We start from the raw sequence: 16,061 nt of genomic DNA on the forward strand, positions 1-16,061 counted from the left end.
ATATTGTGTTTCTGCACATATCATGTAACCACAAGGCTCGCAGGTATAAATCCCTTCTTTACCCTTTCTTAATCACCAACAACTGATGGACGGTTTGCTTGGTCATGAAATCTAGATTATGGTTGGAAACAGCATAAACAGCGTATACGAGCGTTAGACGGTTGGTCATACTGATTGAAACATTACGACGATCAGCTACTGAAGTTAGCCAATAAGATCACTTCGCGGGCAAATTCGAACATAACTTACAGACGGCGTGAGCACGCACCCGACCCCCCCACCCCCCGCAATAATTGAAAATGGGCCCCCCGTTTCCTGATAAGGAAGGTTACAAGTTTATTTGGTAATACAGAGTTGTATATCATCATTACCATGAACAACAACGACGCAACGATAATAATAACAATAATAACAATAACTGCTATCGAGCCAAACTCTGACACTCTAATACCGTGGTGAAACCTGAATGCCTCTATACAGCAGAGACAAGTGCTAGAAATGGGATTACCGAAATAGAAAGAAAGTTTTTACGGCGACGATGGGACAGGAAAGAGCTAGGAGTGGGAAGGAAGCGGCCGTGGCCTTAATTAAGGTACAGCCCCAGCATTTGCCTGGTGTGAAAATGGGAAACCACTGAAAACCATTTTCAGGGCTGCCGACAGTGGGGTTCGAACCTACTATCTCCCGAATACTGGATACTGGCCGCACTTAAGCGACTGCAGCTATCGAGCTCGGTATAGAAAGAAAGAAAGAGCGTAAATTTCTGAGGAAAATTCTGGGACGCAAGAAAGCAACAACAAATGAGTTTACCTTCCGTTTGAGATCGAACAAAGAGCTGCGTGAAAAATATGAAAATATTTTAACCTCGACAAGAAAAAGGCGACTGACTTTCTGGACAGCGGAGAAGAATGGGACTGGAACACCTAGCAATTAAGATCCTCATCTTACAGGAAAGAAGAAAGACCCAAGAAAGAAAGAAAGAAAGAAAGAAAGAAAGAAAGAAAGAAAGAAAGAAAGATTCATCAGGATCTTAAAAAATGTGGCACTGAGGAGGAAAATTGTAGAGGTGACGGATCGGTTCGTAGAGAAACCCAGGAGAACAAAAAGGGTTTTCTCGGATGAGGAGCGTGCAAAAGCGAGTCAGAGAATGAAGGAGTATTGGCGTAAAAATAAAGAACATCAACAGTCAAGGAAGTTGTGTAATCGTAACCCACAGGAGGTTGAAACGATCCATAATAAAATAATAATAATAATAATAATAATAATAATAATAATAATAATAATAATAATTACATAATTTGGTTCTCAAATCCGAAGAAATTAAAATAATAGTCTACGCATCCATGGTACGAGCACACACACACACACAACAAATGCATATTTCCATGATAGTAACCAAAACACGCTGACCGTCACAATATTAAGAAATAATCTCATTCCTAGGACCGAATAATTTACAACTCAACAGTCCATCGTAGGGCTACTTAGCTACACTGACTGCCGAGTGTTATAAATAGGCTCGGCCGGCCTGAGTGGCTCAGACGGTTGAGGCGCTGGCCTTCTGACCCAAACTTGGCAGATTCGATCCTGGCTCAGTCCGGTGGTACTTGAAGGTGCTCAAAAACGTCAGTCTCGTGTCGGCAGATTTACTGGCACGTAAAAAGAACTCCTGCGAGACTAAATTCCGGCACCTCGGCGTCTCCGCAAACCGTAAAAAAATTAGTGGGACGAAAAGAAAATAGCATTATTATTATTATTATTATTATTATTATTATTATTATTATTATTACTATAAATAGGCTCGAAACTTCAGTATTTGGAGTTTAGATGAGGAGGATGTCTTTGTCATCGCATCTTCGCTGACTACTGGGTTCTAATTACTTCAAAAGCCTTGTTGATTGTTGTGAGTGGCAGCAAGGGATGGTTATTATTGGAACAGGTTGGGAAATCCACATTCTTTCAGAAATAACTACCGTACTCCTATTGACGAGAGAAGCTCTGCACAACGACGGCCTAAGTTTGGAATAACAATACAAATAATACTGTGTTGTGTGCTGTATCTTTATCAATATGTAAATTCACTCTTCAGCCATGGGACCGGGCGAGTTGGCCGTGCGGTTAGGGGCGCGCAGCAGTGAGCTTGCATCTGGGATATAGTGGGTTTAAACTCTACTGTCGGCAGCCCTGAAGGTGGTTTTCCGTGGTTTCTCATTTTAACACCATGCAAATGCTGGGGCTGTGCCATGATTAAGGCCACGGCCGCTTCTTTCCCACTCCTAGGCCTTTCCTGTCTCACCGTCGCCATAAGACCTATCTGTGTCGATGCGACGTTAAGCCAATCGTAAAAAACAAGCTATCCCCCCCCCCTTGACCAGTAGGGTTTGCGGGGCCCTTATCGCCGATGTCACGGAAGCGGTCCTGTCACGTCGGAGGTCTGTATTCTAGCTCTGCCCTCATGCCAGTCTTAAGTAACGTACAGGTTTAGCAACAGCGACGCCCAAAGCCCGCGAAGAGATCTGATTGGTTAAATTCAGCACCTGATTAACCTCTTCATGCACGAATTATTTTAAAATATCATTAAACAATTTTTTTTCAGTTTTTGGTTACCTATGGCCTTTTTTTTTCTTTGCGTTTAGGCCATCTGTGGACCACGGTGCTTGTGTTCTAGCTGTGTTTTTGTCGTCGTCTGCCCCTTTTAGCGTACTGGATTGTGTTCTTAGTGGCCTCTTGAGCCTTCCTGTTGGCCCAGTATTCCTTCATTTTCTCGCTGAATTCTTTCCTGCGCTCCTCTGATCAATCCCTGGCTCCTTTGTGGCTAGCTGATGTAAGGGATGTTAGGAAAGGTTTAGTTTTGACCATTAAACGGTATGCATTTCTGTCAGTAATGGCGGCTTGATTAATATTAAGCTCTGCAAGATCTTTGTCCACTTGTTTGGTCCAGGGGAATCCAGTAGCTTTGCCTTTGTTAGCAACCTTGAAGATCTCATGGGATAATCTATTAGGATCCATTCTGTATAGGTGTCCATAGAAAGTCAGACGTTTTCTCCTGATGGCATCTATGAGGCTTTCTTGATGCTGGTAGAGCTCATTGTTGGGTTTCTACCATCGCCTTCCATCTGGTAGGATCGTTGGCCCTATTATTCTTCTCAGAAATTTCCGTTCTTGCACTTCCAGGGCTCAGAGTGGGTTTTTTTTTAGTTAGGGATAGGCATTCTGCTGCGTAGAGGCCTTTTATAACACAACACAAAAATATATATATTTTTTTTGCTAGGGGCTTTACGTCGCACCGACACAGATAGGTCTTATGGCGTCTATGGGATAGGAAAGGCCTAGGAGTTGGAAGGAAGCGGCCGTGGCCTTAATTAAGGTACAGCCCTAGCATTTGCCTGGTGTGAAAATGGGAAACCACGGAAAACCATCTTCAGGGCTGCCGACAGTGGGATTCGAACCTACTATCTCCCGGATGCAAGGTCACAGCCGCGCGCCTCTATGCGCACGGCCAACTCGCCCGGTACAAAAATATTAATTTTGAATGTTCCGATGCCTAACATCCGTAAATACAGATGTGGCGTCATATGACACCTCCATGCAATAAGGGGTTATGCATAAAAGAAGACTCTTTCGTACGAAACATGATTTTTATTCCGAATAAAACAGTTAAACAATTTCTTTATTATATACTATAGGTAAATATTATCATGATTAATTTTTTTCATTTCATTTCTTCTTCTGCATCTGCTGCTGAAAATCCTTCTTTTCGAGTTCCAATAATACGGGAGATGGTTGGTTCGAACCCCACTGTCGGCAGCCCTGAAGATGGTTTCCTGTGTTTTCCCATTTTCCGTTTCATTTGTATCTATGCTAGTAGCTTCAACACTTTCACGATTGTTACACTGATATTCTTCTATTGTGCCCTACTGCACTTTAAAGTTCCGTCCAGGCGAAGGCCGGTCTCGAACCCAGAGTACAGTAGTGAACGAACTCTCACAGACGTGAGCTGGTGCACATAGTCTTACCTGAATACAGTCCTCTTCAATCAGCCGGGAGAGCGCTCTTCTCAGGGATAACATGGGTATAACGGGGCAACATAAAGATAATACACTAGGACATGTACCTACTCAGGTAAGAATTCGGCTAAATTAAAAATTTAAATATCTAACAGAAAACACCGCTGCATTCAAAGTTTAACAAATAGGGATTTATTACATAATCTTGAATTATTTACAAATGAAAGAGCTTTTCAATATGAGATGGTAAAATGACGCTGAGCCGATGACTACCAGTTTACTGCCTTCACGAAAACACGTGAGCTGCAACAAGCATGTTACAATAGTGTAAGTAACGAAGTTTAGAAAGATGGATATCTGCTTAATTACACAAAAACAATGATTCCCATAAAAATTTACAATGCCTCGCGCCGTCGAACCCCGGTGCAAACAAAAATCACCACAAAATTTACAATGACCTGACTCGGTCACGAACCCTAGTCCCATGACGAGTAAGGCGTCCAAGATACCTATGCACACAATATAAAAGGACCCAATCAACACATACATGGGTGTCAGGATAAAACGGGCCAGTGTTAAAATATTACGTAAAACAAATAGGACATAAAACAAATCTCTCTCTGCTCTCCAAAACATGAAGGTCGTTTCTTCCCCTCTCGGCATTCTTGACATACTGCAGACGACCAACCCACAAGCCTGTGACGTCAAGCTCAATGACCTCCACCCTCACCATTCCACTTGCGGCAGTCCCCTAATTTATGAGCTCAAACGGGGTGACAGGCTAAAGTCTTGCCTTTCAAAAGAACGCTTCACGTAGTCAGCTGCTAAAGCCCTCATTTAAATATACCGGGGCTATCTGCCCTCGTCTCAATACTTCCAGCAATCTCGCTCATCTTACTTATGCCTCTCATGGGCTAAATCCTGGTGCTACAAAACACTAATCATTAAGCGATCGTCACATGGCCATACTAGGCATTTCCAAAATATATTCAATAAACTTTCAATGGTTGGGCTCTCTCATGCCAACTGCAAATTTTACTTCTGCCTCTCATGGGCTCAAATCTCTTAAATATTTGGACTCGCTCGCTCTATCAGTGAATCTGGGTGAATTACTGGTCACGACTTGGTCACGACTTGGTCATAACGATACACTTCTACGTCTGCAGAAACAAATGCCTAAATGCGATCTAATCAAAGTACCTATCAGTAGACTACCTCCTATGCCTAAATGAGTTCGATCAGACCCTTACAAGAACACGTACGTTACAATAACGCAATCAAAATGAACTATAACTTCGCTAACAAGGACTCTACAAATAACATCTACCTTAAAGTACGGGGTTCGAGTTTGAGGCCTAGCTCTAAATTACAAGGGAAATTTTCCTACTACCACAAATATGTTGACTGACGGCCCCCATATTCCTATCTAAATTTAAATGAAATGCTTGAAACAGAATTGGAAAGCTCTGACCTTAATTTATCGGGGACATAGCGGAGCGGCCATCCCTGTGGACCACTGGATCTACCACATTCTGATAGACTGCAGAGCTGGCATCAGATAGTGTTGACCACTTGGAGACATTCTTGCTTGTGTGGCGTCTTCGTACAGCTCCCTCTGTAGTCGGAAGGTGTCCCCTTCGATGTTGTGCTGATCAGGTGCTCCCAACGTTCCTGGATCGATGCCCGTTGTTGCGTTGGCTTCAGCTCCTGGTTGTGGCTTCTTTGCAATGATGCTGTCAAACACTCGTTCTGACTTGATGCTGGGGTAATTCCTTGCAGAAATAGCAGTACGGGTAGTCGGTGTAGCTCGAAGACAAATCGTTGTTCTCAGTACCAACACGCAGTATGACGATTCGTTCACGCAGCCTCTCGGTCCACGAATGACTCTGATATGCCCTGGCGGCCTTAATTTATAATTCCGGGTAGCGTCATCACGCCGCTTGACTGCGTGCAATCTTAGCGCGCCCGGGAAACTTTCCCGCATAAATTATATCATGAGCTCAAATTAGCGAATGCATTAATGAATGCAGCTCTAATTTCTATCAAAATAAAGCAGAAATAATACAGGTTGCAATTCTTGTCTCAAATCCAATGCAACTCTTCCGTAACCAAAGATATTAATTTATTTCATTCTTCCCTCCTATAATAAGTTTAGCCGGGAACTGGAAAGCGTCCCCAATCTTCATCAAGAGGCTTGGCTTGGGACATAACTCCTTTTAATGAGTTCTGGAGATTTCTCATAATGACGCTCGCGCTCACTTCACATAAGAACGCTTCTTCTGGACCCCTTTATGACATATACTGTAAGACATCGGCTTCGTGGGTGGTCTTGTGTGATTCCAATATCCAATACTCAAATTAATACAATTGTTCCAATGAACAGAATGGTTCACTATAATGTGCTCCAACTCATCAATAGAAACGAGTTAATCATTTGAAAGGCTACAGTCATCAGCTTCATATTCTGAGGGGATGTCATCTTCGCACCTCAATTGATGTAAATATGTCTTAATTTTAAAGTTAAAGTCACCTAAAATAAACAAGCAAAATGTGTTTAGTCATACAACCTTAAAAATTAGGTGGGAACTTCTGTTTACCATAATTGCATGAAGGTATCATATGTCACCACACATATTTATAGACATGCACTACGTTTAGTGCAACATAAATCACTATTATTATTTCTGTTGCCTTTAATACTCTATATAGATGAACAAAATAATGTTTCTTACCAAAAAAATACGAACTGTTTGTGTTGCGAAGCAGCTTCAAACTACCTTGACAACAGTTACCATCAAGGAACATATTTCAGTTGGTAAAAATGAGGGAAACCATGACTGATTCAAGATATCTTTATGCCATTCGACACCATAATGCAAGAAGAGCCTAAATGATACCGCTGCGAGATATCGAATTACATTTTTCAAATTTTGTACCAGTATGACCAACCCTCTAAAGCTGATATAGCACCCTGTATTTAGCAAATGTTACCATATGTAACAAAAATGTATAATATTCAACGTTATCACGTTGAACTAACATGAGTCTGACAATAAAGAATACATGCATACATTTTTAAAAAGTGATCTAAAAATTCTTCAAAATACTATGGATTGACCTAAATCCTTTGTAAAATTTAAAATAATGACTAATCATCCGAAATCGGCAAAAGCATGCAAAAGAATGTAAAATGAAAATGTGCCATTATAGTTTGTTACTTCGCTGCATCGATTCCTACACTAATGAGCAAAGTCCTAATGCAAAGGGAAGAGAACATTTCAACAACATCCGTCCCTTAATAATGACAACACCGTTCAAGCACAAAGGGTAGTAAAAGTTATTTCTAAATGTTATTTTATTTTGTCTACAAGTATTCTGTTGATATGTTTCAGCCGCAAAAATGACTCTTATACATGAACCAAGTTTCAGCGCGTACTCATGGGGACAAAGCAGCATCAGCAACATGACCGTCGTGGACAAAGTGCCGCCGGAGATGCTGCATATGGTTGACAGCCACTGGTAAGTCTTTCTCCTCTCTATCCACAGATCTTTTTTTCCTCTCCTTCCTTCATTTCATATTGATTTGTTCAGATTCCCTAATGCTATCTTTCAATCTCGGCATTTCCAAATAATTTCCCCTTAGGAAAAACTAAATCCAACCATCTCGATAACAAGTAGGGAAAGAATTTTAACAATAATACGTTAGAATGCTGAAGTATTGCAACAAGGCGCAAAAGTTATCTACCCGCACAACAGTTCTGCAGTGAGATTTGCATAAATATGGGCGATCTTAACTAGTGATGGGATAATCGAATACTTTTAATAATCTAATAACCACCATCCGATTATTTAATTAATCGATTACATAATCGAATAAAATAATCGAATGACCAATTAATGAATAATTGAAAATTTAATCGAATGGGAAATATAATCGAATAAGCTATTATTTTGTATTCCATTATCCCATCAGTAATCCGAACCCCTAAAATTCATGCACCTCAAGCTACACAACTGTAGAGCGGCTAGCTGACACTTCCGCCTTGTTCAAATACTTTCTCATTCTAACATATTAGTGTCTAACAACCATTTCCCTAGTTATAAACCATGGATCAGTGGATGGTAAACTCGGCACTAGGTGAGATGGAGATTCTAGGATACTCCTCAGTCGTCTTTGTCCTCATGGAGTAATGGAAGGCAAAGACATCTAGGCAGTCCATTAGCCTCTTAAATACGTAAATTTGCAAGTCTCATTTTTCACAGTGCTGGCAACGTCCACTCGTGTCCCAAATCGTCTCCTGCGCAAAGGTTCTTTCATTTTCGAGACGAAGTCAAAATCGCACGGAGACATGTCCGGTGAATATGGCGGGTGTCCCCGTAATTGCTTCGTCACATCCTTTCTGTACGAAGCTTGACTCACTACTGCAGTCATATCGCCCTGTGCATGGTATCTATCAAATACACCGCCATCTCGTGCAGTGTCCATGTACTATGAGTGTCATGCTTTCCATGACATATGATCATTGTATGGTAACACAATGCACATGTGAGAAACAAAATAGTTGCCATGACTTATGCAGCAAGCATCGTATGTCTTTTGATAGTCCGTGACTTTATCAATGTCTGGGAGAACTGATTAGATGCTTACGTGGGTCAGATGTTGCTATTTTCTCCACGTCGCACCGACACAGATACGTCTTATAGCGACGAGGGGATAGGAAAGGCCTAGGAATGGGAAGGAAGCGGCCGTAACCTTAATTAAGGTACAGCCCTAGCATTTTCCTGATGTGAAAATGGGAAGCCACGAAAAACCACCTTCAGGGCTGCTGACAGTGGGGTTCGAACCCACTATCTCCCGAATGCAAGCTCATAGCTGCGCGCCCCTAATCGCACGGCCAACTCGCCCAGTCAGATGTGATCTGCGGACAACCAGCTGATCATCACTAATCTACTGTAGTGAATGTAGGCCTACTCTTCCAGAGAACGACTTCATAAAAATAATTCTAACAAATGTACTGTAAAAAAAGTTCATAAAATATTATAATTCTCAATATTTAAAAAATATAATTTCGACATTAATATTGGTATAAAATACTCAAGTATTTAAGGGGCATGCGGCAAAGGCTAAGCATTAAGTAGGGCACAATGGTTAATTCTGTGTCTTCATGGAATAATGGAATGTATAAAGATTACCACTGACCTTAATCTCGGCAGTAAGTGGGATACAGTAGTTAGTTCTGTATTCAATGAGTAGTGAAAGATAAAAATCACTACCACCCTAAACCAATTATCTTTCCTTGACGTAGCAGAGTCATCAAGTTTGTGGACTGCCGTGACAGTTCTTCGCTAGTCTCAACATTAGATAGTTGCGTGCATACAGTATAAGCAGAACTACGGTCTCTGTTGTGAAGGGTGGTTGAATGTCAGTGGCGGAATTTGTGAATGTAGTAGTTTGAGCAACGGGAAAATTTCAAGTTCTACTAAAAATTAGGCAAATCTTATAGCGAAACGTTTGAGGTGATCAAGTCGAAATCGCTCGGATCACCACGATGAGAAAAAGTCGCGAAAAGGCAGGTCAAAAAAAGACTGTGTGGTCTTTGAACTGTTAGCGACAGTCCACGAACATATTGACTGTAGTACACAGGTGAACACTGTGTTGCCTACACTGCAGGCGTCAGTCCACGAACATATTGACTGTAGTACACAGGTGAACACTGTGTTGCCTACACTGCAGGCACGAACATATTGACTGTAGTACATAGGTGTACACTGTGTTGCCTACACTGTAGGCGTCAGTCCACGAACATATTGACTGTAGTACATAGGTGTACACTGTGTTGCCTACACTGTAGGCGTCAGTCCACGAACATATTGACTGTAGTACATAGGTGTACACTGTGTTGCCTACACTTCAGGCGTCAGTCCACGAACATATTGACTGTAGTACACAGGTGAACACTGTGTTGCCTACACTGTAGGCGTCAGTCCACGAACATATTGACTGTAGTACATAGGTGTACATTGTGTTGCCTACACTGTAGGCGTCAGTCCACGAATATATTGACTGTAGTACACAGGTGAACACTGTGTTGCATACACTGTAGGCACCAGTCCAAGAAGTTATTGACTGTAGTATATGAGTGTACTCTGTAGGCGCCAATACACAAACTTATTCTCTTCTGGAACACTTTGTTGAATGGAATAGCATTCTTCTCACATAGTATCGATTCAATCCTCTGTTCAACTGTTTATTTTTCAGGTACCAGTTCCCTCCAATGAACCCTATGTGGCACGGCCTGTTGGGTTTCGTGATCGGGTGCCTAGGTGTCGTCTCTGTGATCGGTAATGGAATGGTAGTGTTCATCTTCTGTTCTACCAAGAGTCTGAGGTCACCATCCAACCTACTGGTCGTTAACCTCGCCTTCTCAGATATGCTCATGATGTTCACCATGTCTCCAGCTATGGTCATTAACTGCTACTACGAGACCTGGGTACTTGGTGAGTGAACATGTCTTTCAAAAACTCTCTTGCACTGCACGATCGCCTGCCATGTAATAACTTTCCAAGACACACGCAAAAAATTCACTGCAAAAGAAAGAATACACTTTTTAACCAAATTGTTTGACATAAATATGTCTTAGAGTTGTGAGTCATTTGTGTAAAGAAATAGTATCATGTAACAAATGTGTGCTGGAAGTGTAACCCAGCAACCGTGCAGTCTGTGATGTAAGGTATTGTTACCTAGCAACTGTGCAAGCTATGTCGTACGGCTGGCGGTCACCTGCAATTAGCAATCGTTGATGGATGACCATGAGCGAGATACATATTTTTGATCATTCGACTTTCCCGTTGGGAAATTTGACTCCATTTTTAAACATTTTCAAACAAAATCTGACTTGCTAAAGTAGTACATAAAATTCTGAATGTTTGAAAAATAAAATGTAACAAAAATATCTGATAAAAATTCAAGAATGGATTAATCTATACTAATATTATAAAGAGGAAAAATTTGTATGTTTGTTTGTAACGGATAGACTCAAAAACTACTGAACCGATTTTAACAATTTCTTCACCTATAGAAAGCTACATTGCAAGTGAGTAACATGGGATGTATTTTATTTTCAAAATAATTCGAGGTGGGGGCACGAGGGTGGGAGATATAAAAATAATAGTCTAATATAGGCAAAATATCGAATTTGTCGTATTAGGATGAGACAAAGCTCAATTTAATCCTCTTGACGCAAAGAAAAAACTCGGTAAGCCATACGGGCCCGAGAAACATGTTTTAAGGCCCTAAAACCAACCGTTACGGAGATATTGGCACCACACTACCCCTGCTCTAGGAATCGGATAAAAGAAATGAACTGCCGTAACCATGGTAACTTCAGCTCCAGGATTCTAGAGCAGCGAGATTATGCATGCACGTTTGGTCATAGCTGCCAACCAAAATTAGTACACGTAAGACTTACTATCTGGAAAATTCGAGCTTCCGTAAAGACGAAGTTTTACTCGAAAATTAAATAATCTAAAACTTGAAATCAAACACATCTAAATAATTCTAAAACTACATAATAGATCGTAACATATAAATCTGCAACTCAAAAAGGAATTCTATAAAAATTCATTTCACACATAACTAACTGGTAATGCAAATCTTAAAAGGCAAATATTCAGAAACTACCAAGAATACTTGACAAAATTTCTACAGTGGGTTCACCAAACATAATGAAGAAAAATGGGTCATATCAAACTATGCCCAGAAATGCTCAGTTTCTGAGTTATCCGTGTAACTTCTTTCATTTTAGAGTATTCGAGCAAGGGCATTCATTGGTGTCTGTTTGTTGCACTTCATATTTAGATTCCACACGTTACTACATCGCAGAAAGCTCTGAGAGTTTACAGGTGGATCTAAACGGTTATATGACTTTTCCACAATCGGTGTTGGCTTTAAGAGGAAATCTTTCTTTCTTTCTTAATACATTTACAGTCCAGTTTTGGTTTCTCCCCGTAATCAGCGAGCGATCCTACTTCTATCGCTTCAAGGGCAGTGTCCTGGAGCGTGAGACAATTGGTCAGGGATACAACTGAGGAGGAGGAACAGTACCTCGCCTAGGCTGATGTGGGATGGGAAGATTGGAAGGGATAAGCAAGGAAGAGGGAAGGAAGCGATTTTGGCCTTAAAATAGTAACCATCCCGGCATTTGCCTGGACAAGAAGTTCGTAGTCTCGATATTTTTATTAACGTATAATCATTTTTCAGGCCGTCTCTGTGGCGTAGTGGTTAGCGTGATCAGCTGCCACCCCCGGAGGCCCGGGTTCGATTCCCGGCTCTGCCACGAAATTTGAAAAGTGCTATGAGGGCTGGAACGGGGTCCACTCAGCCTCTGGAGGTCAACTGAGTAGAGATGGGTTCGATTCCCACCTCAGCCATCCTGGAAGTGGTTTTCCGTGGTTTCCCACTTCTCCTCCAGGCGAATGCCGGGATGGTACCTAACATAAGGCCACGGCCACTTCCTTCACTCTTCCTTGCCTACCCCTTCCAATCTTCCCATCCCTCCACAAGGCCCCTGTTCAGCATAGTAGGTGAGGCTGCCTGGGCGAGGTACTGGTCATTCTCCCCAGTTGTATCCGCGACCAAGAGTCTGAAGCTCTAGGACACTGCCCTTGAGGCGGTAGAGGTGGGATCCCTCGCTGTGTCCGAGGGAAAAGCCGACCCTGAAGGGTAAACAGATGATGATGATGATGATGATCATAATAATTTTAATTTGTTGGGATAGTGGTTGACTTACGAGACCTCAAAAAAAAAGACTTTACGTCCAAACCTTGTCCCGTTATGCCTTACATTTAAACATTGTTCTCTTCCAGGGCCCTTCATGTGTGAGCTGTACGGCTTTTTCGGTTCCCTCTTCGGCTGTGGCTCCATCTGGACTATGACCGTGATCGCTCTTGATAGGTACAACGTCATCGTCAAGGTAAGGCCCGTGATTTATAAAGTATCTTTCTCAATAAAGAACAACGATAGAAGTGTAACCTTACACGATGTGATTCCAGGGATTGTCCGGCACACCTCTGACGAACAAGAGAGCCTGCATGTGGCTTTTCCTCGTGTGGGCCATGGCGCTAGGCTGGACACTGGCTCCTCTCTTCGGCTGGAACAGGTGAGAATTCATTTTATAGAATTGTTGAGTAAATGACGTTAAAAATCATTTAAGATGAAAATAAAATTTTGCTTAGACCTGAAGATGTCTGCTACTATTGAGGGTGAAACATCGGCAAGAAGAAAAATTTATGGTCCCTGGATTTCTGACGCTAGTACTTGGCTATTAGAGTTGTCATGCTGGAAACGCAAAAAAGGAAACTTTTAAAACACCTGAAGATGTCTGCCACTATTGAGGGTGAAACATCGGCAAGAAGAAAAATTAATGGTATCTGGATTTCTGACGCTAGTACTTGGCTATTAGAGTTGTCATGCTGAAAACGCAAAAAGGAAGCTTCTAATACACCTGAAGATGTCTGTCACAGTTGTCGAAGAAATATCAGCAAGAAGTGGGACTGATAATTTCTAGCTTTCTCTTAGTGAAGTGTGACACAGGTAAGATAAAGAAGAACTGTGTGCACTGGGAAAGTTGGCCGTGCGGTTCGGGGCGCGCTGCTGTGAGCTTGCATCCGGGAGATAGTGGGTTCAGACCCCACTGTCGGCAGCCCTGAAGATGGTTTTCCGTGGTTTCCCAATTTCAAAATAGGCAAATGCTGGAGCTGTGCCTTAATTAAGGCCGTTTCCTTCCCACTCCTAGTCCTTTCCTTCCATCGTCGCCTTAAGACCTATTTGTGTCGGTGAGACGTAAAACAAATTGTAAAAAAAGAACTGTGTGCTCCTTCTTGCCGTAACACCGGTCTGCCAGTTTAGAACGGTTGTATTCCTAGCGACAGTAGTGGAAGAGATACAATCACGGATACGCATAAAAATGTTTTATATATACCTCCAAGTCCTGAATAAATAAATAAATAAATAAATAAATAAATAAATAAATAAATAAATAAATAAATAAATAAATAAATAAATAAATAAATAAATAAATCAACACTGAACTGCTTTTACCTAGTCTTTTCTTAAATAATCGCAAAGAATTGGGAAATTTATTGAACATCTCCCTTGGTAAATTATTCCAGTCCCTAACTCCCCTTCCTATTAAAAAATACATGCCTCAATTTGTCTTCTTGAATTCAAAATTCATCTTCATATTGTGATCTTTCCTACTTTTAAAAGCTCCACTCAAAATCATTCGTCTACTAACGTCATTCCACGTCAACTCTTCACTGTTCGTCTACTAACGGCATTCCACGCCATCTCTCCACTGTTCGTCTACTAACGGCATTCCACGCCATCTCTCCACTGTTCGTCTACTAATGTCATTCCACGCCATCCCTCCACTGTTCGTCTACTAATGTCATTCCACGCCATCTCTCCACTGTTCGTCTACTAATGTCATTCCACGCCATCTCTCCACTGTTCGTCTACTAACGTCATTCCACGCCATCTCTCCACTGTTCGTCTACTAACGGCATTCCACGCCATCTCTTCACTGTTCGTCTACTAATGTCATTCCACGCCATCTCTCCACTGTTCGTCTACTAACGTCATTCCACGCCATCTCTTCACTGTTCGTCTACTAACGTCATTCCACGCCATCTCTTCACTGTTCGTCTACTAACGTCATTCCACGCCATCTTTCCACTATTCGTCTACTAACGGCATTCCACGCCATCTCTCCACTGTTCTTCTACTAATGTCATTCCACGCCATCTCTCCACTGTTCTTCTACCAATGTCATTCCACGTCATCTCTCCACTGTTCGTCTACTAACGGCATTCCACGTCATCTCTCCACTGTTCGTCTACTAACGGCATTCCACGTCATCTCTCCACTGTTCGTCTACTAACGGCATTCCACGTCATCTCTCCACTGTTCGTCTACTAATGTCATTCCACGGCATCTCTCCACTGTTCGTCTACTAATGTCATTCAACGCCATCCCTCCACTGTTCGTCCACTAATGGCAGTCAACGCCATCTCTCCACTGTTCGTCTACTAATGTCATTCAACGCCATCTCTCCACTGTTCGCCTACTAATGTCATTCCACGTCATCTCTCCACTGTTCGTCTACTAACGTCATTCCACGTCATCTCTCCACTGTTCGTCTACTAACGGCATTCCACGTCATCTCTCCACTGTTCGTCTACTAATGTCATTCCACGGCATCTCTCCACTGTTCGTCTACTAATGTCATTCAACGCCATCCCTCCACTGTTCGTCCACTAATGGCAGTCAACGCCATCTCTCCACTGTTCGTCTACTAATGTCATTCAACGCCATCTCTCCACTGTTCGCCTACTAATGTCATTCCACGTCATCTCTCCACTGTTCGTCTACTAACGTCATTCCACGTCATCTCTCCACTGTTCGTCTACTAACGGCATTCCACGTCATCTCTCCACTGTTCGCCTACTAATGTCATTCCACGCCATCCCTTCACTGTTCGTCTACTAATATCAGTCAACGCCATCTCTCCACTGATAGCTCGGAACATTCCATAACATCTCTTCTGCGGACTGAAGGACAGAACTGGCGATATCGTGAGAATGAAACCGCGCTGATAGATTTAAAACGATGTTCTTAGCAATGGTAGTAGACCGACCATTGACTTGACTTATTCCCTTTAATTCCTAGGTGAAACATAGGGCCTTGACGAAATACCTCCAGTTTATTCTATCTACCGAAAATGCTTCACATCCCTCCATGTCTTGTTGACTCCAGCTGTCTCCCTGTCTATAGTTCTGTTCCAGGTCATCCTCGGTCTGCCATTAAATAGTTCTGAGGCCAATAAGTCGGACAGCATCAGTAGTTCTACTAGACTATGGCTCTGTTTCACTTCATTTAAAAAAAGAGTAGGCTAAATTCCTCCCACAAATAAAAGACATCATTCAGGTGAGACAAGTGTTTTCGTAATTACCATATTTACTTCATTTTTCCACCTTTTGCAACTTTCCCACAGT

At 42.0% G+C, this 16,061-nt stretch overlaps 1 protein-coding gene across 1 annotated transcript in view; it reads left to right on the forward strand.

The window, feature by feature from the left end:
* Nucleotides 1-16,061, forward strand: part of Rh6 (Rhodopsin 6) — a 33,157-nt gene that overhangs the window by 8,398 nt on the left and 8,698 nt on the right. Inside the window, exons 2-5 of the mRNA XM_067158310.2 lie at nt 7,400-7,526; nt 10,267-10,505; nt 12,873-12,979; nt 13,059-13,165. Coding sequence (XP_067014411.1) covers nt 7,408-7,526; nt 10,267-10,505; nt 12,873-12,979; nt 13,059-13,165 — 572 coding nt within the window. The 5' untranslated portion in view covers nt 7,400-7,407. The remainder of the gene's footprint in view (nt 1-7,399; nt 7,527-10,266; nt 10,506-12,872; nt 12,980-13,058; nt 13,166-16,061) is intronic.

This window comes from Anabrus simplex, chromosome 14, assembly GCF_040414725.1.
Source record: "Anabrus simplex isolate iqAnaSimp1 chromosome 14, ASM4041472v1, whole genome shotgun sequence".
NCBI lineage: Eukaryota > Metazoa > Arthropoda > Insecta > Orthoptera > Tettigoniidae > Anabrus > Anabrus simplex.